The 25,355-nt window shown below is 43.9% G+C and overlaps 1 protein-coding gene across 2 annotated transcripts; it reads right to left on the bottom strand.

Annotated features, from left to right (window-relative positions):
• Positions 1-846: 846 nt before the first annotated feature.
• itgb1a (integrin, beta 1a) lies at positions 847-24,996 on the bottom strand. Of its 2 annotated transcripts, XM_056434055.1 has the most exons (17): positions 24,668-24,996; positions 11,836-11,902; positions 11,488-11,573; positions 10,214-10,433; positions 9,964-10,134; positions 8,967-9,205; positions 8,457-8,612; positions 8,260-8,355; positions 7,746-7,835; positions 7,152-7,292; positions 6,319-6,521; positions 5,964-6,202; positions 5,606-5,828; positions 4,482-4,717; positions 4,118-4,284; positions 2,733-2,810; positions 2,114-2,202 (listed from the first exon to the last, which is right to left on the bottom strand). In XM_056434055.1, the coding sequence occupies exons 2-16, from the start codon at positions 11,900-11,902 to the stop codon at positions 2,733-2,735; spliced, it is 2,412 nt and encodes an 803-aa protein (XP_056290030.1). In that variant the 5' UTR covers positions 24,668-24,996; the 3' UTR covers positions 2,114-2,202. The 2 variants fall into 2 exon arrangements, with proteins under 2 accessions (XP_056290031.1, XP_056290030.1); XM_056434056.1 differs by lacking the exon at positions 2,733-2,810 and having other exon boundaries at positions 847-2,202; positions 24,668-24,995.
• Positions 24,997-25,355: the final 359 nt, after the last annotated feature.

Here is a 25,355-nt window from a genome sequence, read left to right as displayed (position 1 = left end):
AGATGGAGGTAGAGAGGAGGAGTGGGCGAATTCTCAACAGGGCCATGGCATAGTTGGTAGCATATTCCACGATCCAGACCTCGATGATCCATCAGGCAGATATATGTCTCTACATATGTATATACCTATACTGATATATATATATATATATATAATTGGCCTCATCTTTCTCACTGGTTTTCCCATGGAACTATAGAGAACACTTTTCCCTTATTACCAGACCAAATTCCTTAATTGTGACAGTTACGTTGAAATTAATTCATAATAGTTCAGAGGACAACATTCCTGGGTTATCAGTAAACTCACCAAAAATATGTTTTTTATCAGATGTTTTAATATATGAGCTACCCACTTTATTGAGGGAAAAATAAAGAAGTTAGTTGGTGTGACTTCCAATTGATGGAAGGGTTTTGGTAACAGGGCTTATAAAAACACATTTAGAAATCTTATTAAAAACAACAATACAAATAAAAGGGCCTGTGATTGATCACTACACATTTTCAATAGTTATTACAGTGCTGGGTGGACAAAATCAGTCCTCCTCTGTACTATATGAACCCTGTCAAACTTTTAGTAGGAACCGTCCCTTACCATGGCACGATATGTAATTGATGTCATGCTTCTGACTACAATTATTATTAGAACTCAGTTCATTTGAACAAAGTGTTTCAGTGAACATGATCTTTAAAACATTGCGTTAAATCATCAGCTTTAATGTGTCACGAATACTTCTGTTTCTCGCCCACTATTTAAAAAAAGAGAAAATGGATTCCCAACTGAAATTGTTATTTTCAGAGAACAAGGGGTTATCTCATAGTGAAAGTTGTCCAGGGAGGAAGACACAGACAGGTTTTTGTATTTTATTTAATAAATAACTCAAACCGTATTGGGAGAGAACAAGATATTGAAATAAAAGGCACTTTGAAAACAATACTGTAAAGGCTTGCATGTGTGGTACTTCAGAGGCATTTGGGGGTTTGAAAGCATTTCAGAGGCGATTCATGTGGCGAGTCACCAAATAATCCTGTTTCGGTCTTACAATCTTAAAAGAAATTCCACTAACAAGTTTACCAGTTCACGGAATAAGCTAACATAACACAAATCTGTTGGCATACTCGGCGACAACACAGGACAGGACCTGAGAAGGTTACTGCAGTTAACTTCAAGTACTTCAATACTTTAATACTTCATTTGTCATTTGCAACTTGTATCATAAATATACAAATGCTTTTTGATTGTTCAACATCACCATGATTTCAGAATTATAACAAGTGGTATACAGTCCCTTTGTGATAGTATATCAACAACTCGAATGATGACAGTTGATATTAATCTCAATCTTCTGTATTTACTCCTTTAGAATAGCAATAAGAGTGCAATAAAATGTGTTTCTGAGCACAATATTCTGTGATTCAACATAAACATCCAATGTAAATTAGAATCCAAAACTTCCTTTTGCAGTTGTTTTATATATATATATATATATATATATATATATATGTATATGTATATTTATATATATATATATATGTATAGATAGATACACACACACACACACACACACACACACACACACACACACACACACACACACACACACAGGCATTATGTGCTACTATGGCTGACAATATACATGAAACCTAAATCCTATGTCTGGAACCCAGGAAGTCTCTGGAACACAGGAAGTCAGTGCACAGAGAGGGACGAGAAGACAGAGAAGCGTCTGAGAAGGAGACAGAAGCCGAGGAATTCTTGCACATATATTGTATGTCCATCGTGTCCACATTGTGTTGTTCAAAACAAAACAAAACAAAATCCTCTGCCCATACCAGTCCTGTGGCAGGAAAGAAAACACCTTCATGTCATATTTTTTGTTGCAAATATGCAACTTAAAAGTATATACACATACTGTATACTGTACATCTAAAATACAACAAATGCATACAAATCAATAGTGTTAGTAAAAATACAGATGCAGTGGCAGCATGGTGCGTTATAATGACAAAGCAACGAGAAGAAAATCAATTCTACCACAGCCACCCAGGCCGCCCCTCAACCCCCCCAGACTCCAAACTTGCGGTAATACTGCAGTCGTCCGATTCTTGATCGCAGAGTTCATCATAAACTATGACGCCATCATTTTCCTTCATATTTGGGATTGACCACGGTCGTGACAGCACTTTTGTAGATGGGATTTTCCCCCTGGAGAGCAGAAATTTAAGTAACAATCAGGTTATAGTCGAAGGAATGGACATGCAGCGCTTGCGGTTAGATTTTTGGACACGATTACCAAGTCATACGGGAAAAACAAACGCGGCATAGAAACGTCATCCTTTTTCTGGACATGTTATTTATTTAGATCACACTTTAGCACACAAACATGCTTTGTGACATCGTAACAACATATCAAGAGGTTCAAATTTTGCATCGCATTTAAACACGTTTCGTATACTTACCAGACACGGTTTGGGAATTTCTGCCCTGAAGACACTGAACATCCTCATACACTGACCAGGTTTTGTGAATTTTCAGCTGTATCGCTTGTCACAGCACACTCATGCACTAATTACACTATGAAGGGCATGTTTCTCTTCCTACTACCCACTTGTGTTCTTGATAGTTCTTAAGAGACAGGTGAAGAATGTAGAAAAAGTATAAACACAGAGCGAGATCCAGGCACATGTACACAGCCCATGCAGGAAAATGATGTGGAAAGGAAAGGAAATACAAACTTAAAGGGCATCAGCTTTACGTCCATACTGTGGGTTCTGGAACTGATTGACAGGGCTCTTGTATATTGGGTTTTCTTGCTACAGGTAGAGAATGAGGTCAGAATAGAGTTCAGCAGAAAAAAGCACAGGATGAAAAAAGTAATACAAAAATGGCAGCGTAGCGAGAGAAAAGAAGGAATAAAGTCCAGTAAAAGGGATGAAAGGAGGGCATGTTTGTGATTAGCTTTTAGCTTTTAGCTCACTTTAAAACTAAAGACTTCTTTTATTGGAAGGCCCTCATTGAGAAAATGACTACGTATCACAGGCTCTCATTTTGGGGACCAATTATACTTATATACTAATTTAGATATTCCGCAATAAATAGCTACATTAAATTGAATGTTGTGCCCTTTCAAACAGATGCTCAGGTTTTGGGGGTTTAATGAGCTCTTGAAACCTTGGTCTCACTTTTCATTTATATAGGCCTGACTCTGACATTTCTGGCTATTGTTTTAATTATTATTATCTACTCTCAGTCCTGCCCCTGTGAAGAACTGTAGATATGCGGACCCTCGCCCCTTTTCTAAAGGGAAAGAATTATCGCTACATTTACTCTTCAGCAAACAAACGCCAACCCTCCCACATTGTGTCACCCCCTCATTAAATTGTGAAAACAAGTACTCTGTTGAGTCTACGCATCTGGATGGCATGGCTGCAATCATAAGAGAGCACAGCAAGGGGCTCATGCAGTATCTTTGAAATTCCCTTTTGTTTGTGTGTTATCTCGTCCGCAAACCCAGAGTTTCGCTTACAGACTCTCATTTCTCTCAAAATTAAAGGGATGTGGAGCTCTCGGTTGCCCTGCCCAAAATACAGATCAGGAACATATGAATCATCAAACCCACAAACACAGTTGTGGGTGTGACACTGTTTCACCACTAGGTGGAGGCATTTCCCTGCACATTGACATCATACTGAAATCCACTCTTTCCTGTCATATTGATGTTGGCTGATGATGCCACGGCTTGGAGGAAACAAGGAAGGGAGGAGATGAGGCCACTCCCCGGAAAAAAGTCTGCTCTGCTCAGAGTGCATAACATTCCCAAAAAAAGTCCTCACAGCCCCTGCCATTTTCCCCTTTTTTGGGGGTTGTCATTCAAAAGCAACACATTTGGTCTGAGCGCGACTATGATGTCAATAAGTCTGCAAATCTCATCGGCTCCCAAGAACAACAAATGATCTTTGCAAGTTAATTCCTTGACAGCGAACATCTTTGCAGAGCAGCCTGACAACACCTGTTTTTATACATCTAAGTGACTCCACCAAGCGTCTGCCAAATTTACCTCAAACGTATTTATCTTTGTCTCATCTCTTTCACAGAGCAGGCTACGGCTCCAAACACTCACCGTGTCCCATTTGGCATTCATCTTCTCCTTCTCAAACTTGGCGAACTCTCGCCTGTCGTGGATGACCATCAGCAGCTTCCAGATGAGCAGCAGGGCTAAGCCAATCAGGACGATGCCGGCGACCACGCCCGCCACGATGGGGATGATGTCAGGGCCGGCGGGGCAGTCTGAAACAGTGTTTAGGCAGCTTGAAATAAGAGTGCAAAAATAACAAGAACCACAGGAATAACATACTGTGCCATCACACGGCAGAAAGAAAGTCAACAAATGTCCTATTTTTGCAAACCCAACCCTGTCATTGGCTTTTCCTGTCACAGAACACCTTCCACACCCTTGCTCATGTTGGCCTCGGCTTGCTGCTCACCCAGCGTTTCGACCACGTGGACCTCCTTCTCCGTGTTGTTGTTGACGGCGTAGGTGTAGTAGAACCAGCAGTCGTTGGCGTCCCTCTCCTTGCAGTGCATCACAGGATAGGTGGCGTCGTTGGGCTGGGGCAGCTTGTCCCTTTCCTTCACTTTGATGAGGTTGAAGTAGCTGCAGTCTCTCTCGCATGTTTCCTTCTTCTCACCGGTGCCGAACGCCCGGCACTCGACGCACTCTCTGGTAGGAGAACGGGATAAGTGTCATTACAAATGGGCACTAAGTGTCGCTCATTTAAAACAGAAACATGCAATTGCATCGATGTCTTGTTTTGTGTGATAATGCAGAGTTTTAGCTTTAATAACCAGGTGTTGAGATTACAGTATCTGTCTCTGAATGTTTTGCCTCCACTCACTGACAACAGAGGTTAACGGAATTACATTCTGCACGTGCTGAACAGACAAACACATTCGACATCTCATGTTCCCAGAAATTGGCCATTTAACTATGTGTGCAACATGAGGTCATCTTAATGCTGTGTGCTACTGTAGCTTGTATTTCACCCTTAATCACATGTTGGCAAATTAGCAACAACAAAAGTAAGCCGATTTAGCTGTCAGACGTTCGTCTTTTTAATTTACTAATTGATTGTCAGTCAGCTTTCACAGGTTTATTTCAATACTGAAGAAACCTTAAACAAAGTGATGATTCTCACGCAACATCCGGAGTTACAATGTTTATAGAGACAATGATATCCTTTGGAAGTGTAAGTCAATCTGAATCTAAATATATATGTATGAATATAAATAAATTGTTTATAAAAGTAATTGCAATCAGACAATACAGAGGTTTTAAGCACTTCTATGGCCTGGAGCATTACAACCAAAACTATCTATATGGCTACGTATCATTTGAAGCAAGACATAAAATAGGATTTTTTTTATTTTGCGTTAACTGAGCCTTTAAAATATTTCTGTCAAACGTTAAATTTTTTAAAATGTTCACAAGGATAGTTTGGGAATTTTCTTAATGCACTAAAATGCCTCACATTTACTGAAAGAGTGACGAGCTGCTGTAACCACGCCACTTTTGTATTTGCATGTTGACACATCTCCTTTTGATACCTACTTGTGTTCAGTGCAGACTCCTGGACATGTAGGACAAATCTCACAGGTGGGACCCTGGAATTTGAGGTTAGTGCACTTGCAGGTGCCACATTCGCACGTCCCTCTGCCGTTACAGATCTGCTTGTTGCTCGCCATGCACGTGCTGTTGTCCAGAGAACAATCACAGGCACTTCCGGTCCACAAGGGGTCACAGGCACACACTCTGCAGTCACAGAGGCCGTGCCCTGAGGAAAAAACAGGAAAACAAAAGGAGCATGAAAACACTGACTTCTTCTTTTTCTCTCTCTCTAAACAGCGCCTGAGTAAAAACGTGCCCGCTGAGATCTTAAACTCAGAGAGACAAGATTGGCCCTACACACCTCCGCACAGTTTGTTCCCAGAGCGGTCACAGTTGAAGTTGTCACACTCGCAGTACAGGCCGCTGTACCGCTCTTCGGGCTTGTCTCTCTTCTTGCACTCGCATGTGCCGCACACGCACTCTCCGTTGTTGCTGCAGATGTCGGTGCCGTTGTCCTTGCGACAGGTCCTGTCCATGTCCTCCGTGGCCACATCGTTGCTGCTGCATTCACACTGTCTGCCCACGCGGCCCTCATTACACCTGAGGCGGAGGGAGAGGTTGTGATATTCCGAGCAAAACCATACATGAGACGTGAAGCCTTTGGGTGTTTTTCCAGCTGATGCCATAAAGATCGTGGGAACCATTCTCAGACTTACTTGCAGGCTCCGCACTCATACGTCCCATTACCGAAGTGGCAGAGAGGACTGTTCTTGATGCCGTCCTGGTTGCAGTCACACTCGCAGATGAAGTTGAGGATAACCTCCACCTCCTCCGTAAATCCCAGGGGCTTTATCTTGACGATCTCCGGCTTGCCTTGTTTCGGACAGCCCTTGGACGTCACACTGATGCTGAACAAGACCTAGGAATGGGAGAGGTGGAGGAGAAGGAGACTCGGACTCAGAGAGCGACACTACAGTTTAAAAGTTCACTTAGGAAAAAAAAGGAAAACATATTAGAAATGTCCTTGTTTTTCAAAGAAATGCACTGTTTTTTTCAATGAAGATAACATTAAATTAATCAGAAATACACTCTATACATTGTTAATGTGGTAAATGACTATTCCTGGTGGAAACATCTGGTTTTTAATGAAATCTCTACATAGGTGTATAGAGGCCCATCTCCAGTGTGCAGTGTGTTTGCTTATCGCCTTAGAAGACTAATGGAGGATTAGAAAACCCATGAAACCCCTTTTTATGTTACCACAGCTGAAAACAGTTATGCTGGTGAGAGAAGCTATAGAACTGGCCTTCCTTTGAGCTACAAGTTTGAAGAACAAAATTAATATTTCAAATAAAAATCATTATTTCTAACCTTGTCAATGTCTTGACTATATTTTCGATTCATTTTGCAATTCATTTGATAAATAAAAGTGAGTTTTCATGGAAAACACAAAATTGTCTCGGTGACCCCAAACTTTTGAACAGTAGTGTGTATTAGTTCTGTCCCCTAATGCCCTGAATGGCGGCGTATGAGTGAAAGAAGCACTTACCTCATCTCCGATGGAGATGCTGGAGCACCTCCTTCCGCTTTCGCCCTCGCTCTCCACTCCGTTCTTACAGCGGGTCTTGTAATCTATGGTCACTCCCTCTGGAAGCTTGCTGTTCTCCAGAATAACCTCGGACGAGAGAGACTGCCACAAAACCAGAATGCTTTAAAGGGACAGTTTGGATCTTCTGAAGCAGAGTTGTGTGAGGTACTTGTCCATAGTCAGTGTATTACCTATGCCCCCCCCTGAGTTATTTCATCCATCTATGCTCTCTTCATATGGCCCAGAGACTGTGACTTTACCACGTTGTTTTTGTGAAAGGTGTCTGGTGGCACGGAGAGCATGGGTGTTGGAAACGGTTGTCTGACAGCAAGGTACATGGGGGAAATACTCTAAATATAGCGTACACATGAACTGGTGTTGACTTTTCGTGGAGGCTTAAATAGAAACACAGTACATTGCTCATCCTGGTACTCCGGACTGCATTTCCAAACTGGGGGAGTTCCAACTCGTGGTGCACCGACTATGGAAAAGTACCTCATGCAACCTTAAGTGTGGTTCATGTGAGCATTGGTAACTTAATCAAAGTGTACTTACATTGTAAGCATCTATAATAAGGTTGATTACGTTGCTTGAGTTGGCAGACAGAGTGCCCACTGCAGACTTTGGGATCAGATTTTTCAGCTCCTGAGGAGAGAAGAAAAAAGCTTTGATTAAAGCTTTAATCAAAGCACTGTTAATCGTCTACAACGAAAAATAAATAATAAAACACACGGTTCTTCTGGCTGCAATACGTGACTGCATTTCATTACAGCCTGGATATATACTGGTTTAACCATTTCATTCCAGATTTAGATGAATAGATGGTTTTCAACTGTGAAATGATGGACTTGTTACGGCTTTGAAGCCACGTGGGGAAACAATCTTTATTTAACTCGGATGCAATCGGAAAAAACTGGTCCGTAAAAAGCAACAGAATGGCACAGAATAGTTACAGCTTTTAAGGGGATGCTACATCTCTCGCAGCAAAGATATCAATCCCTCAAAAATCAACGGGATGAAAGGGCGGAGTGCTAGATGGAAAAATGGAGAGCCAGGAATAGGAACTCACTTGGTAAACGGGCTGGAACTCCTCTGTCACTGCAAAAATGGTCTGAATGTTGTTGTCGCTCAGCTTCTGAACCAGGTGGGCGATGGAGGGATAGTCCTTTAAAACAGGATAGAGGAGAAAAAGTAAAATTGTCAATGTCACACTCAGTCAACACGAGTGGGGGTACGAGCCTGCTTGGAGAATACAGATCTTCTTACATAGTAGTGGCTCATGGTGTACGCATTGTTCTCCAAGTGGCATTTCCCATCATTGGGCAGAACAATGCCACCCAGCTTGCCATCGCCAGCAAAGTGGAAGCCAGCATCAGTGGAGAACACCAGCAGACGAGTCACATTCCTCCAACCAATGTGATCCTGAGAAATGAGAAAAGAAGCACGGAAACCCTTCAGCAATAAGGATCTGCCAACAGCGATACAGCCCCTCTATAAAAGCAAAGGAAGAATACGAGTAGCTTATAATAAGGCCCACGAACTTATGATTATCACTGCGTCCAAGAATCCCCTTGTAAACACCAAGGGGCTCATAAAGTACCCGTTCACACATCACCACATGGACGCATTTACTGGCGCTGAATCCCTTCGAGCGAGTGCTGCAATTGTGGGAAAATTGCCTCGGATAGAGAAACCTGAGAATGATTATTTCCAACCGTATTACTGAAGAGGAATGGGTAACAGCCTTTTCTTTTTTATTCTCCTTCTTTTGCTTACCCCACACACAGCCACTTGCATGATGGCATCGAACCCCCCCTCAGGAGAGTCCAGGTTTCCAGAGATGTGCTGCTGGCTGACCAGGGTGTTGAACTTGTTGCCGTCGCTGGTCAGCTTCAGGACGTTCTTGTAGCTGAACGGGCTGGTGCAGTTCTGGTCGCCCGTGCATGGGTTCAGCAGCTTGGCAGGGGTGGTGCTGATGTACGGCATCACTGTCTTTTCCACAAAGGAACCGAAACCTTTTCAAAAAAGAGAGTTGGATTCAAAATTTGCCATTTAAAACAACGTAAGTCAACAAGTGGTTTGGCTTGATGAGATGCTCTGTTGGAGACCTGGCGATCTAGTTTCACGATACTTTCAGCCTTGTCACCATTAAATGTATCCCAAATTAGCTATTAGCATGAGTGTGCAGGGAGATATTATCAATTTATTTAGAAGTTCAAAAAAAAATTTAAAATGTGGACTGTGGGCGACTGTGGCTTGGTGGTTAGAAGGTCCATCCTTCTATTAGAGGATCGGTGGTTCGATCCCCAACTCAAACCACCAATTCTCTGTCGATGTCCTTGAGCAAGACACTTAACCTTGAATTGCTCCCCGTAGCTGTGTCTACGGTGTATAAATGCAAGTCGCTTTGGATAAAAGCGTCAGCTAAATGAAATGAAAATGTGAAGATTCAAAAGCAAGCTCTGGAGTAGCAGCTTTATGGACGATTATTATCAATGGACAGAGATAATTAAAATCCTTGGAAAGTGTCACACTGGATATAAAAATATGAAAGGGAATATTTGAGCAGCCAGTCATTTAAGGAATCAAAGATTGATTGCTGAATATTATCTGAAAGAAAAAATACCTCTCGACTCTAAGAGTGTGTTTTGTTATAATATTTTAATTATGGGCTACTAAATGTGTAACCTTGTAGTTCCAACAACTGTGAATCAAAGACAAACAGGCGAAAGTGAAAGGGTTTAATTGAACACTTTATAATAAAACTCCTCACCTATCCTGAAGTCAGAAGTGATCTTTGACATCTCTAGCATTAAACTGGTTCCCAGGTTCTTGACGTTTTCCAGATCGTCCTTCATGGAGTAGGACAGATCCATCAAGTAGTACATGTCGATGGGATAATCTTCTGCTCGTTTGAACTTCAGGTTGAAAGACTGGGGCTCACCTACATGAAGTTACCGTTATTAATTAAAACAAACCTGTTCAAATCGTTCCAGAAAAGCTTCAATTAAACTTTCTCTCACCGGATCGGAGGGTGAGGCTGAGTTTTTGGGGCTGGATCTGAGTGATGTCCTCGGGCTTCATTTTCTCCGCTCCCTTTCTGCGATGCGTCACCATTTTGTTCTTCAGGGTCTGCTGCTCCCCGTGCGGGTTCTCGATCATCGCATTGTCGCACCCCCGATGTATCAGGGACTGCAGCTCGTCACAGCGGGTCGACGCGGTCTCGCCCTGCTTCAGGAAGTCCTACGAGCAGAAGTACAGTCGGAGTTAAAGAAACAAACCATCACTTTTGTCACGAGGCCCACTAACTACTCAGGCTGTGAAAGACAAAATACTTGTACCCAGCAAGGAATGTCTTCCGTCATATAGGTAAAGTTCTGAAATGATATGTCAATAACAATTGTGAAAATGTACTTATGACTTAAATTATTCATTGAGCAAATATATTTGGCTGGTCCCAGCTCTTAAAATGTGTGGCTAATTATCCTCATTATTCATTTTAAACTTCTTGTTTACATGATTAAAGGAACACTGTGTAGCAGATGAGGGATCTATTGGCAGAAATGGAATGTAATATATATATTTATATGGCTCATTTCTCCAGAGTGTAATCACCTGAAAATATTCGTTACTTTTGTTAGCATGAGCAGTTTATATCTGCATACGGAGCAGTTCCTGTTAACGGAGACGGACATTTCTACAGTAGCCCAGAAAGGACAAACCAAACACTGGCTTTAGAGGGCCAATCGTCTTTCAGGTTTTTTCACGATGGCCACCGTAGTTTACCTGAACCTTGAATCACAGAAGAAGTTTCAGTTGGTTGGAATCTGCAAATTCTCCGCTAGAACTCCTACAATGGCACTTATACAATTGCTCAATTTCTCAAAATGCCCCTCGTATGTTGAATTTGATGTCTTTAAGTTGCTTGCTTTGAATGACCAACTGTCCCAATGATATTCAATCAATGATTACATCTACACAAATATAAATCAAAGAAAAGCATAAATTCTTTGCATTGTAAATATCAAATGCTTGAAAATGACATATCAAAATAATAGCAGATTTTCTGTTGGTAAACTAATCGATTAATCAACTTATCATTTAATTTCAGTGACTTTCTGATAGCCTTGGGCTCTGGCAAACCGACGGCGACATGTTCGATCCATTTAGAAAAAAATATTACAAACAATCGTTCGCTGCAGCCTGACATCGGGCACTGAGTGCCTAATGGCATCGTAATGGCATCAAAATTGCATCTCTCAGCTGCGATTACAGCTGACGGCTTCGATTCACGTACCGGGTCTTTACACCAGCCACATTTGGCTCCAGCCTGGATGCACTCCCCGCAGTACTTGGCGTTGGCATTGATGCACTCGTTCCCCTCTGGATGGAAAAACAAAGAGAGAGGAGAGGAGGAGGCAGAGTCAGGGGGAGCAGGGTCACAGCAAAGGCCCTGCAAAGGAAGAGAACTGCGTGGCTCGGCATAAATTCGAGATTATGTCCTTTCCACTAGACTCTAGAATATCGATCTTTGGTCGATGACAACGTAACCGTTGCGAACTGTACGTTTACCGGTCATGATGACATCAACCAAATGACATCATGTTACGGAACGATGATGTTACAGTCTGAAAGCTAAGCTTACCTTTCTGAGCATTACCGCTACAGAAGACTCCGAGCAATGTGGCGATCAAGAGCAGCTTCAGGTCCATCTGAAAGCACACACGAGGAAGAAAAAATGAATACATCTTTCAAATGGTGTTGTTTTTGAGAAGCAATTTGTCATTTGTGACTTTGTCTGTGTCTGACAATAACAAAGCCGCCGTGTCTCGAAAGCCTGAAAGCCTGTGCTCGTAATTTTCCGGACAAAAAAAAGGGCCCTGGGGAGCGAGAGCATCTCATGGAGAGATGACTGATTGAATGTGTAAATGGCTACCGGGGATAATAAAGTATCCGGAAAGCGGGGGCTTGGCTATTCTCGGCCGGTCAAAGGGCATCAGGCGGCTAATTGAATTCAGACTGCTTTCACATACAGACATGTGCACCACATTCGCTTACAGACACGGTCACACTGGCTTGCCACCGACTTGGACCGCAGCCTTCTTTTCCCCCTAACGATCCCTTTCACTGTAAATAGCATCGGTTCCCTCGAGTCAGCCCCTCTCTGGCTGTGTGTATTGATTCCTCGTCCGTGAACAGGCCCTTTGGTCAGCCACGATCGATGCATCTTGTCCTCCTCTTCACTCAGGATAAGTGAGCTGAAGGACCTTCCTCTGCAGTAATCGGCTGACTTGTGAGCAGACACGCTAGCTGCTCGGTGAGACTGTGCTCAAGGACGGCGATGCTCGGAGCTCAGGTTCGAGCACACGCGTTCACTGACACCATGCTGATGTTTAGCAGATATACATGTTTACCATGTTCACCATCTTAGTATTAGCATGCTAGCATTTGCTAATCAGCACTATCTAACACATTATAACTGAGGCTGACGCGGAATGAATCACTGTTTTAAAATTTTTGAGCAATCGATTTGGAATATTTTGGACTTTGGACTAGAATTGGCAGACCAGCCGACCCATTTGGTTGACGAGTCACACATCTCAACAGAAAGATTCAGGAGATGACCCTGATCCGTAGGATCCACACGCTGGGAACGATGAACATACACATTTGGTGGCAATCGACTCACGAGACTTTTGACTTTCTTGTGCCGTGAAATAAAAGCAAAAGGTAAGGAGATCACAACAGTCATTTGGATACATCCTCCGGGGACAATTCAATTCAATTCAATTCAGTTTATTTGTATAGCCCAATTTCACAAATTACAAATTTGTCTCGGAGTGCTTTACAATCTGTACACATAGACATCCCTGTCCCAAAACCTCACATCGGATCAGGAAAAACTCCCAAATAACCCTTCAGGGGGAAAAAAAGGGAAGAAACCTTCAGGAGAGCAACAGAGGAGGATCCCTCTCCAGGATGGACAGATGCAATAGATGTAATGTGTACAGAAGGACAGATTTAGAGTTAGAATACATTCAATGAATATGACAGTGTATGAATAGTTCATAGTAGGCATATTCCACGATGGAGACCTCCACGATCCATCAGGCAGATGGCGGTAGAGAGGAGTGGGCGGAGTCTCAACAGTGGGCGGAGTCTCAACAGGGCAGTGGCGTAGTCGGTAGCAGGAATTCCACGACCCAGACCTCGATGATCCATCAGGCAGATAGGATCTATGCCGTCTCATCGAGTCCGACGACCCCATGAGACGTGAAGTCAAAAGGACTCCGGGGAGAAAGCAGAGTTAGTAACGTGTGATTGAGAGATGAAAATTCATCCCTAAGGAGAGAAAAAAGAGGAGATAGGTGCTCAGTGCATCCTAAAACGTCCCCCGGCAGCTATAAGCCTATAGCAGCATATCAAGGGGCTGGACCTGGTGAACCTGATTCAGCCCTAACTATAAGCTCTGTCGACAATGAATGTCTGTAGACAATTTCATTGAAATAGTAACAGGCCAACCAACTGACTGACCGCTGGCATGCATAACAATTACGGGAGAAGACTTCCTTGAGTTTTAAGGATACAGCTTAAGGGAGAATAAACTATCATGACAACAGAGTTGAGGTAATATCAACAGTCTGCACCGTGAGACCCGTTTCCCATGCACTGACACCCTGAGCGTATCTTTGCATTGCCCGGATGAGCTGCAATCGAGGCAGCGTATGTTGAATGTCCGGTCAAACTTATATATGTACTTGACAGAGTATATACCCTGCCGGGTATGCAAAATGTGTGTAGGGTGCGAATAGAGCGGATCGCTTGTTGTTTACGTCATGTCCCTGACACCCAGGAAAGGAAAAGGAGTGTTTTTGAGAACACAATCTCCTGTTCTGTGCTTTATTTGTGAAAAGGGAAAATTCCAGACAATGTGCACAGTTCACCATCATTATAAGATGATACACTGACAAGGCTTTTTGGGGACTCTCGCCACCTCTTATTGATGTCTCTAATAAGCTTCAGCTGGGAAGGCTCCCACAGACAGACACCGAATTAAAGGCCTGGTGTTTTTTGAAGGTGCACTGCAAAGGGATCAGCATGTGCCAAATCTAATTAACATTCGGAATGTAAAACCAATATCCCGTCGGACTAAAGATCACAAACTCGTGGGAGACATTTCTAAGAGGATCTTCCCAGTAGCTAGTGTCTGCCACACTGCATACTAAAGCATCAGGTTCATATTAGAGCAATACAGACGGTGATAAAGTGACACATCTTTTTCCTTTTCCTTTTATCTCCCTTTCTTAGAGCAGTGGCTGTTGCTGACTAATCATACAGGCTACATTGAAAGATTGCATTCCCTTACTGTGGTAAAGGAAGCTCTGACGTTCAGTGCACGCGGTGTTGAGTGATGCATTCCTGAGTGCATGTGTGTGTCCGTTTATATAGACACAGAGGGGCAGACGGCCTGTCTACAGCCCCCCAGATTAGATCAGCTGGCTTGAATCTCCACTGCTGTACGTGGGCTGTGTGTGTGTGTGTGTGTGTTGTGAGTAGCACATTGAGCCTGGTTCTACCACTGTTACACCATCAACTCAACACCATACAGAAGCCAATCGATCCATACAAGGTTTGATCCGTGCCCAGCAGTTTACGATGGAACAAATTGGTTTCAGTGAAAACAAAGCTTGAAATGATGGAATTTAGGTTCACAGTCCTCAAACAAAACCACACACTCAGATATGTTCTTTTCTCTCCTGCTTGGCTTTTGACTTCAGCTCCCAGGAATTATTCAAATGCGAACTACGTCCCAAAAAAACGACAGGGAGGTATCGAGTTGGAAAAATAACCGTTTTGTCCTCATTCCTGTGAAGCTTAGCAGCCACAAGGAAGAATGTTCAGCAAAAAAAATGTTTTTTTTTTAAACACAGTCAAATATAGCAAAGGACAGAGAGAGCGGTCCAAGACGTCGTAAATTTCAAGGTGATTTTGGTTAACAATGTGCACTCTAACAAATGTATGTTTTGGTTTGACCATTTTTAAAAAGCAAAGAAGCCGAATAACGATGGGAAAAGAAATGTGTGAAAATATATTAGCCAAGAATAATATCGTTTGACTTATCATCACTGACGAAGACTGAGAGGTGGTTTGAACAAAAAATAAAGTTAGGATTAAGTTTGTTTTTTGAGTCAAACATGCTTTCCATCAGGTACACATGACATTTTTTTGACAAATGACGTCACTGTTACATCTGTGCAGGAAGCAGCTGTGCAAACGCACATCTGCAAAGAAAGCATGGTTTGCAACCTGCTTATCTTTAGTAGATAAGCAGGGACACAGTTAACTATCCTGTTAGTTTCGTGCTTGTTAAAAATATAGTTATTCTGGGTGTCATTTCACCACTGGACTTCAACGTTTTACCCCGACGCGGAGCTGCAGCCGAGTGGGGGTTTAACCATACTAGCTGAGTGGTGCTAGTCTAGGGTCTTAAATATCTAGATTACCGGATCGATTATTAAATAAATCCTGCATTGACCGACTCCGGACAAACCTTTCCTCCAGGGCCACCAGCCGGTTGACATTTTTGTCGTAAGCATTTTTGGAATCGTCATGGTGCGCATATTAACATGCTGAAATTAGCATTCAGCTCAAAGCAATGGGCTGTGCCTAGGTCCAGCCTTACAAAGCCACTACTGTTGATAGACTCCACGTCTGTGAATGTATTCTTTGTGGCCATAATGCAATTTGAGATTTAAACCATTACATGAAACCAATCATTAGAATAGTGCAGCGATCCACAGTAGTTTAACGTGAAATGAAACAAGCAAGTCCAACACCGACAACAATTCCTGACTCCACTTACATATCTAAATAAATGTAGTCTTTCCCAGACGTATTAACCATGTTTTCGATTGTGGCACATATCTGAATAGCCAATGATCAGGAAGGAAGGGTTAAGGACTAATATTAGATGTTTGCATGACGGCCACAATGCTTATATGTCCCTGGGAAAGCATGAAAATAAATTCCACACAGTTTCCCCTGCTATAGTCACGCCTATGCTTACAAACTTATGCAGCTCCCACGCTCTTCCCGCCTCTCTCGGCCACACACCAGCATGCATGCGTGCACGTATTTGTACTCCTCAATGCCTGTCCACTTGTCTCACACACACCTGAGACTGTGACTAACGGCATCCCGGTGTTTTATGGCCTTCCCAAGGCTCTATCAGTTGGCAGGAGATGGTGATGCATGGCAGACACTGCAGTGCGTGATTAAAAAAGGGGCTGGAGCTTCTCAGACATTCCTGAGGGACATGAACCCATCCTGACCAGGATCGTAACCTGCAACAACGCTACTGTTTGTACTACCCTGATTCCCACAAACCCCTTTCCTCAGTTTGTTGCAACGTGCAACGGAACCTCTGGAGGTCTCTTAAAAAAAAACATGTGAAAACTTCTAGTGTGGAGAAACCATCTTAATTGAGCCACACAAGCCTCAGCTACGAAGTGGATTAACTATCCTTTAAATTGAGCTGTATTTGCATGTGCTTAGAGGTACTCACTTCAGTAAGCGCTGCCATGAATTACGACCGGCGGAGTCGGGGAGCTCGACACAGTGAAGCACACAGACTGTGGCTGTAAAGAAGCCGGCGGCTCAGAGGCACAGCGCTCTTTGTAGGAGAGGGACTGTTCTTCTCCGGGCCGTGAAAAGAAGGAATGGAAAAGAAGGAAAAACAGGAAAGGGTGGCGCACAACTTCGGAGGGGAGAGGGTTTGCTTTAATTCCAAAAGGAGAGGAACTTGCAGGCTTTTCTCGCATCCACGGAGTTAGTGAGCCTGTTGGCCTTTTGGCCCGCTTTCATTTGGACAGTATTAGTCTGGTTGTTCAGGCCTTTGTAATGCAAATATAACACGACATTTGTCAAAAGCAAACAGGTTTGCATTGCTAAAGTATCTTAGACGTATATACGTTGGGGATTTTGAGTTTAGTTATTATTTCATGAAACCATTCCAAGATGCATTCAGTCACTCCCCAGTTGGCAAATCTCTGGTATCCCATCCTCCCACTTTCTCTCCCTTGTTTTCTTGCTTCTCTCCCCCTCTCTCTGACTCCGTCCTTCACCATACCACCCACACAATTGCTCAGTTCACTCCCTCCACTGTGAGCCAAGCCACACCAGTGGCCCCCTTGACTTCACGTACCCTTCAAAAACAGCGCAGAGCGGGGGAACGTGTCTGAGCTCAGAGACGTACGAGCCGCCCGACAGAGCTGAAGGAGAATACCAAACAGTGTCCGTCTGTGTCTCCGACCTCCAGCTCCCCCCCCCCTCGCACCCCCCCACCTCCCACCCAGAGGAACCCTCTCATAGCGGACAAAAGCAATGAATCATGCTGCCCTCTGAGACCATGACGGACGGTCTGATCCTTTAAAGTGTTCCCACTCACCGTTGCCTCTTTGCCAAAAGAGCCTCTGTGTGATAAATAATACTAATGAGGCACATTAAGTATTTCTGCCGCTTCTTTACCGCAAGGACACTGATATGGACAGACCGTCCGATGTGGTCTTTCCACGGAAGAAAAAACACGAGTGAAATACTCCAGGCGATCGGGACGAAGGCACAAAAATGGCTAGAAAAAAACGTCATCATAGTTTCCACATTGCAAGAGCATTGCAGTGTTTTATGCCATTCCTCAAAAGAAGGAGCTTGGTCAGATAGAAGGAAAAGTGAAAACGATGTTTTTTGACAAGCTCACGCTGGAGTGAAACTTGTGAGCCAGGAGAAGCAGTACAGAGGAGTTTCCATAACGTCTGATTCTGTCTGCATTCCTTTATGTTTAGCCTGAAATAAATGTGCACACATATGTGTTGATGATGTCAGTTTCTATTTCACTTTCACAGAAAAAATTAAATGTGGGTAAAACAGCGATAAAAAGTACTCTACTACAATATATCTACCACAGGAAAGACATCCTGAGTGTAATGAGGTTTTTCTGCCGTCAAGTTTGGTTGGCAGACTTCAGCTTAAAGCGTTAGTTGGAGAAAAATAGAAGAAGCGGTTCGATAGAGGTGCCATCAACCAAACACATCCGCTCCACGGATCACACAACTCGATTCAGGTATTTGAAATCAGTTTCCACAATGGTTGGGCTCGGCACCCATAATCATCTCGTAATAGTTCAACAGAATAATAATGGCTACAGCCTAAATACCAGCTTTACGAGTAGCTCAACAGACAGAGTGTTGCTGCTGATTGTGCTCTACTTTCCACACAAAATAAGTGGCCACACACATTGGCTCGAAGCATGCCAACATTCCCCTTGTATGCAGGAGGCTAAAGATACACCTCTGGTGGGTGGGTGGGGGGCTACTGCCTTGCAAGGACTTTTTGATATTTCCAGTCATAAAATCTAGAACACTGGAGCAGCTCTGTTGTTGTTTTCCACGCCAGAAACGTCTCATCACAACACGTCCTCCAACAGCAAAATGAGTAGAAACAATTGAGGCGAGAACCACAACCTTTGGAGGAGGGCCAAGTAGTCCACATGGCTCCATCACTGTGTTGAAAATAGCTGTGTTATTTCGGACTCCGTCTTCCCCACTTGGCCTCTGCAATCACTCCACAAAGACGGCCGTTTAAAATCACAGGAGACACAAAAACAGATCTGCCTCAACACCGTAGAGACGTGGTCCAACCAAATGTTACACATGTTACACGTGTAAAATGGCTAAATATGAGCACAATGTGTCAGAGGATGATGCGTTCCGCCGCTTTGCTGTTGCGTTTGGGAAGTTTGTCTCGACAGCGGACAGGCTTTTGCTCCAGCATCTCAGAGGTTTGACATTCTTATGAAAACCATCTGTTAAACTGTTCATGGTTATCGTCTGAGTGGCCGATTCCTCGGCTAAAATGCAGGCTAGTTGTTGGGGGGCGGGGGGAACCTTGTGGAGTTGCCTGGCTGTGACAATGCAGACCAAACGGAGCTGGGATCCGCTGCACAGTAAGCCTCCCCAAACGCCCCGTTTTCGTTGAGTCGGCCCTTCCTTTGCTGAAACACAGGAAGCTCGGCTGGAATCAGCACAGGAAGCCTGTATCGCGGGGCCTGGCAGCCAGCCACATCTCCCTCTTGAAGACATAAAGATGACATATTTGGCATTAAAATGAGAAAATATGAGAAAGAGAGAGAGAGACAGAGAGGAAGGGGTGGGGCCTGCCTTGTTACAGAGAGTTGAAAACACTGGGCCAAAACAGCAGCATATTGTCTTTGTGGACCAAGCGTGTCTGACTCCTAAACCTAAACCGGGCCATCGCCTGTAATCTAAGCTCTGTGGAAAGCTAAACAAGTCTAGAAACACACACACACACACACACACACACACACACACACACACACACACACACGGTTTGCAACTCAGCCAAAAGGGCCCTCTCTGGAAGATGAATAAACAGCTGTCACAGATGTTGATTCTCCTGTGTCTACGTCGATGAAAAACATTGCAAAGGAGGAGTAAATGAGATACATGACAGCAGCATGACAAACAGACGGCTGCTGCTGCCGCATGCAGACTGTGTCCGCAAGAAGAAGTTACCGGAAGTCTGTAAAGCAAGGCAAGTTTATTTGTATAGTATGTGTCAACAAGGCAATCCAAAGTGCTTCACATAAAACCATTGGGGCGGCTGTAGCTCAGTGGGGTAAGGGAGTCGTCCTGCAACCCCAAGGTTGTCGGTTCGATACCCGCTCTCCCCATTAGTTGCAAGTCGAAGTGTCCTTGAGCAAGGCACTGAACCCCTAGTTGCTTCCTGGGCGCATCACTGCAGCCCACTGCTCCTTAATAACTATAAGGATGGGTTAAATGCAGAGAATAAATTTCGTTGCATGTGTACCTGTACTCTGTGCAATGACAATAGATTGAAACCAATTGAAAACATCACAACATAATGGAGAATAAAACATTAAAAACTGTCAAAAAGTAAGAAATAGAATAAAAGTTGCAGTGCAGTTAGACATAAAATGCAGTAGTGAGATGCATAAATTAATTGATATCCTTGAATTTGGTTCAATTAAAGGCAACAGCAAACAGTCTTCAATCTGGATTTAAAGGAGCTGAGGGACCTTGTTCCATATATATGGAGCAGAAAAAGTTTAGTTCTGACTCTTGGGAACAGAAAGTAGACCGGTCCCAGACGACCTGAGGGGTCGGTATGGCTCATAAGGTAGCAGCATATCACACATGTATTTAGGCCGTAAATCAATCAGTGCTTTATAAACTAGCAACAGGATTTTAAAGTCAATTATTTGTTGGACAGGAAGCCAGTGCAAAGACCTCCGAACTGGAGTGATGTGATCCACTTTCCTTGTCTTAGTGAGGACTCGAGCTGCAGCTTTCTGATTTGACTTTTTACAGAGACCTGTAAACGCACCGTTACAGTAGTCAAGTCTGCTGACGATAAATGCATGGACAAGTTTCTCCAAATCATGTTGAGAGGTGTTAGTGTTGGTGATGTTGTGATTGTCGACACAGACCGACAGACATGTCGAAGTTTAAAGTCTGAATTCTAATTTTACCCCGGCAGCTGGGGCCCAGGGGCCGACTGTGGACACCTTTGCCGTCTCTCCGCTGAGGCCCTATGTAACGATTCCAAAGCGGCCACCTTAATGACACCCATGTGTCTTGCATTATGGGCCCCCGGACTTTGACACTTGAACTGCAGGGCCTCCGTTTCCGCCGCAAGAACAGTAGCGCTAAGCCGTTTAAATGCATTTCCCCTTGGGGACAGCGGCACTTCATCAGCTGGTGTTGAAAATTGGAGGCATGAATAAGATCTCGAGTTGTTCTTATATTTTTTCATTTCAGAACAAGCATCATGTTCCTGCCGTGCTGCGGGTGATCGGCCACATTAGTGCGCTTCATTTTTAAGCCTGATACCTGTACTTCCGCCAACTTGGCTGCATATGATCATTTGGCACGCATCATAAAGCAGCAGTAATATATGCATGATATTGTGCTGGTTCAGTTGGAACAATCCGCTCCCATCGTCAGATATAAATAGAGGGATTTCCAAGTCCAATGAGCGTCTTTCGGGAAGTCCATGGGGCCACGGGGCCGTCGTGTGTTTCTGTCCCTGAGCTGGCGGTGACTCACTCAACACCACCGAGACTTCCAGACCACGTTCACACAGGCAGGGAACAGTGTTGGCATTGTGTCGCTTCCACGTGCACACATATTGGGGGTGTGATCGTATAGGTGTATATTTAATGTGAAAATAATTATTATAGATAAATATGGTTTGGATACTGTGTAACAGATGTGATTAATCAAAATGCTAAATACACAGACGACTCGTGCAGTCAGTGGTGTTCATCACATTTCAGGACATTTGGAGAAAGTTATACTTTGTACACACCAAATAAAGTAGGACACTGGACATAGTTTCCTTTTCAATATTATCGCTGTAACTTCAATTTTAATATCCAAACCAAAAATCATATTATTTCCATACCTTAAAATTAGAGCTGAATCGATTCATTGATTGGTTCATTCTTAGTTGAGAAATACTCTGGAACTATAAAATAATAAAATACATTTACTTTTTAAATGGCACAATATTTCTGCTTCTCAGTTGGGAGGATGTGCTGGTTTTCTCTGTGACAGTAAACATGACATGACAACAAGTTTTCCATAATTCTGGAACACAATTTGCAGATAAATCGATAAGAATGAATAAACTTGGGTAATTTTACGATCCAATACAAATAATTCAAGACTATATTAATTGTATAAAAGTTTGAGATCAAGCTATATGCTGCACGTGGGAACCTGTGATTGGTTGATGTCGTTCGCGGCTCATGTCAGGTACTGTTAATAAAGGCAAGGCCCAGGGACTTCACGGGCGCACGAGCAATGTTCCAATGCTGCTGCTCCAATGGGAGTTTCAACCGTGACCAACATTTTTTTACCAAGTCCTTTTCATCATTGGACACAAAAAATGTTATAAACACAAGTGTCAGTGTAAGAACATTGTCGAACAGACGACATACCGGTCAAAGAAAAAGTAACGCTCCAGATCCTTGTGGCCTCGGAATGTACCGAAACGCATAAAAGAAACCGTATTCCATACTGTGTCTAATTGGCAACCAGAAAGTATTGAGGTTTGATACCCGCAGCCAGTTTTCCATTTGACAGTTTTCCCCGATGACAGCGATTTTGTTGTGAGGGTGAAAGATGAGCCAGCGGTCACATTGGGGCGTGAAGCCACATTTCCAAACAAAAAGCTCCTGTGTCCTTCAACTCCGCCGTTTCTATGAATATAAAGGCCCATAAAAAATTGTTAGATTTTTTAATCACAGGAAGATAAAACCTTCTCACTGTTACAATTATCAACACAGTATGGGAGCATTTTCAGCACACATACAAAAAGAAAAGTCTGCTACTATTTACTACCAACAAGACGTGTTTAGCGGACCTCGGCAAGCCGGGGTCAGCTTTAACCGAGCCATTCCTCCCCGCTGTCTCAGAGGCTGTTTTTAGAAGGAAGATCCCCCCCTCCACCCTCCACCCTTCACCCACCACCAAAAGTGGAGAAGACAGGATGGAGACGAGCAAGCTATAAACTCATGAGCAGGGCCTACCCCGCAATCTGGCAGAACAATATTTTCAGAAGAATAGATCGGTACAGAAGCCGCCAAACGAGAGTATTGTGATGCATAGAAGAAGAAAAATGAAAGTGTTTTGAATTCATTTTTTACATGACTATATGGGTTTGAGAAACCCTCAGAATGTGGGGAAAGGCCACAGAGGCTTCGCGCTGAGGGTCGGGCATGTGACTTTGACCCGAACGAATCACGGAGATAACCGCTTCTTCTGGGGCCGTCCGTTGCAGGGACAGTGAGCGTGCATGGTGGCGCACGTGCATGGTGGCGGTGGCGATGGAGGTAAATGGCAGTAACATATGATTATTTGTGCCACATTAGGCCTCTGAGCCTGAGACCCCCCCCCACACCTCCCCATCCGGCACCGAGCATGTGCTGCGGAGGGCCAATCACACACGGAACAACAAATCAAAAACACAAAGTGCATATTCATCACTTCCAATTTGGCACATAAGCTATACGTCACACACACACACACACACACACTCTGACACTCACACACGTGCGAGAAACATCACATGTCCAGAAGAAAAGGCCCTGGGTGTGGCCCTCTGTGTGCGCTAAGTGACCTCGTAAATCAGGTGGGAGCCAGCAGCAGCTGCTCCCTGGCAGAGGCAGAGGGGGGGGCGGAGGTCACATCCATTCAGCTGGTGGCTACCACTGTTTTACATTCACCCTCCTCCTCAATTAGCCTTCCTCTCCCCCTCCCTCCCTCCGTCCTCACTTTGCTTTCTCCCTCCCCCCCACTTTGACTTCCATATCCCCTTCTCACATCCTCTCCTTCCCTCCGCCTTTTCCCTCCCTTCCTTCCTGCCTCCATTTCCCTGATTAAACCGATGCGCGAGCTCTGCAGCCACACCGTGGACTGAGCTGCATTTATAAAAGGCCATCGTCGTCATCCTCCACCTCCTCATCCTCCTCCTCATCCTCCCCTTCAAATGAAATGAAAAGGATGCAATCAGTGGATGCTGTTACATACTGTCAATCACGCGCCGCTCGGGCAATAACAAGCATCAAGCCCTGCATGTTCTGTCAGAAAGATAGTGGATATTCTCATGAATTATTAAAATTGTATTTATGTTATGTGCATCCAGTCCTCACCCTTATGTCACAGCTCTGTTTAAGGCTTGCTACAGAGGGCCTCAGGATTTGCTTCGTTCTGTCTCTTCTGTGGGACCTCAGAGACCCCTGACCACTTTTAGACTTCTCTCCTCCCACTCCCCCTCCTTCCCCTCCTTCCCTCCCTCTCTCTGGGAAGTGATCCCAGAGTAATTCAAATAGATCACGAGGGATGACTTGTTGAACCTGAAGCTCTTTAAATATGACCATCCACATTGAATGTGCGCTACAAGCCTGTTGCATCCGACCCTCCCCCGGATGACCCCCCCCCCCCCCACACACACACACACACAACCACACAAGGCTGACAGCAGGCCACACCATCCAGAGCAGATTAGTTTCGTAATTGCCATAATTACAATGCGCAGTAATAAGCCGCAATTAATTGAATTGAATTCAGTTTATTTAGTATAGGCCAATATCACAAATTACTAATTTGCCTCAGAGGGCTTTACAATCTGTACACATACGACATCCCTGTCCCAGGACCTCAATTACGTCCCAACAACAACCTAACAAATAACTTTAAAAAAACAAAAACGTCAAGTTGATTCCGACAAGTGACAGGAAATGACCTGAAAAACCGTAACAACGTAACGTGTCGAGTTACGAGAACACAACACACACCGCCGATATTGTCAATTAATATATATAATAATACATTGAGTCTGTGGTACAAACAACACAAAGGCGCGGGCTCCTTTACCTCGGCGCGGTGGTGTTATTCCCGCGGCAGCATACAGGACGAGGTGAGCTAGCTTCTCCCCAGTGACGGTCCGCTTCTCCGCGGACGGACGGACAGCGGCAGAAAACGATCTGCCCTGTTGGCACCGGGGGCCACTTTCTCCTCCGAAAAAAGTCACAGTAGGTTTCCCCCGTTACTCATTCCCTCCTCAACTCCCCCCCGCAGAGAAGAACAATACAATGTTTTACAAGTTTTGTATTAGAAACTAAATGAGAGAATAGTTCGGTCGCCGGGGAAAGGAAAGCAAATCCCAGCAGCGCCTGTGCGGACCTCTTTGCCTCGGTGTAAACCAGGGCAAAGCCGAGAGGCGAGCGCGCACAGCTCTGCTGCTCGTGCCCGAGCCACACGGTGTAACGCAGAGCTTTTCCGGTCATGACTTGCAAAATAAAAGCCAGCTGTAACATTTGAAACTGGTTTGAAACTAGTACTGAAATTAATTAAAAACCTTACCAATATTGCCCGTTATGAGCTGGGATGAGGTATGCTGATTTGTGTATTTTCACTATACGTGAGATTAATATGTACATTCAAATAGAATCATTATTTATTAGTCCAACAGCAGCAACAGCAACAAATAAAATATTATATAATAAGATTGAATGGTTGTTTATATATATATATATATATTGTTTATATATATAATATATAT

This window comes from Pseudoliparis swirei, chromosome 16 (assembly GCF_029220125.1).
Source record: "Pseudoliparis swirei isolate HS2019 ecotype Mariana Trench chromosome 16, NWPU_hadal_v1, whole genome shotgun sequence".
Classification (NCBI taxonomy): domain Eukaryota; kingdom Metazoa; phylum Chordata; class Actinopteri; order Perciformes; family Liparidae; genus Pseudoliparis; species Pseudoliparis swirei.
Note: the sequence above shows the minus strand (reverse complement) of the source record. Positions and strands in the feature narration are given on the sequence as shown.

Bases quoted from the DNA above. Each gene is read 5' to 3' on its own strand.
- itgb1a (XM_056434055.1), bottom strand. From the start codon at position 11,902: ATGGACCTGAAGCTGCTCTTGATCGCCACATTGCTCGGAGTCTTCTGT. The intron at 7,293-7,745 runs GTAAGTACACTT...GTTTTGTGGCAG, and splicing joins TTATTATAGATGCTTACAAT to TCTCTCTCGTCCGAGGTTAT. The intron at 6,522-7,151 runs GTAAGTGCTTCT...TCCCATTCCTAG, and splicing joins GCATCTCCATCGGAGATGAG to GTCTTGTTCAGCATCAGTGT.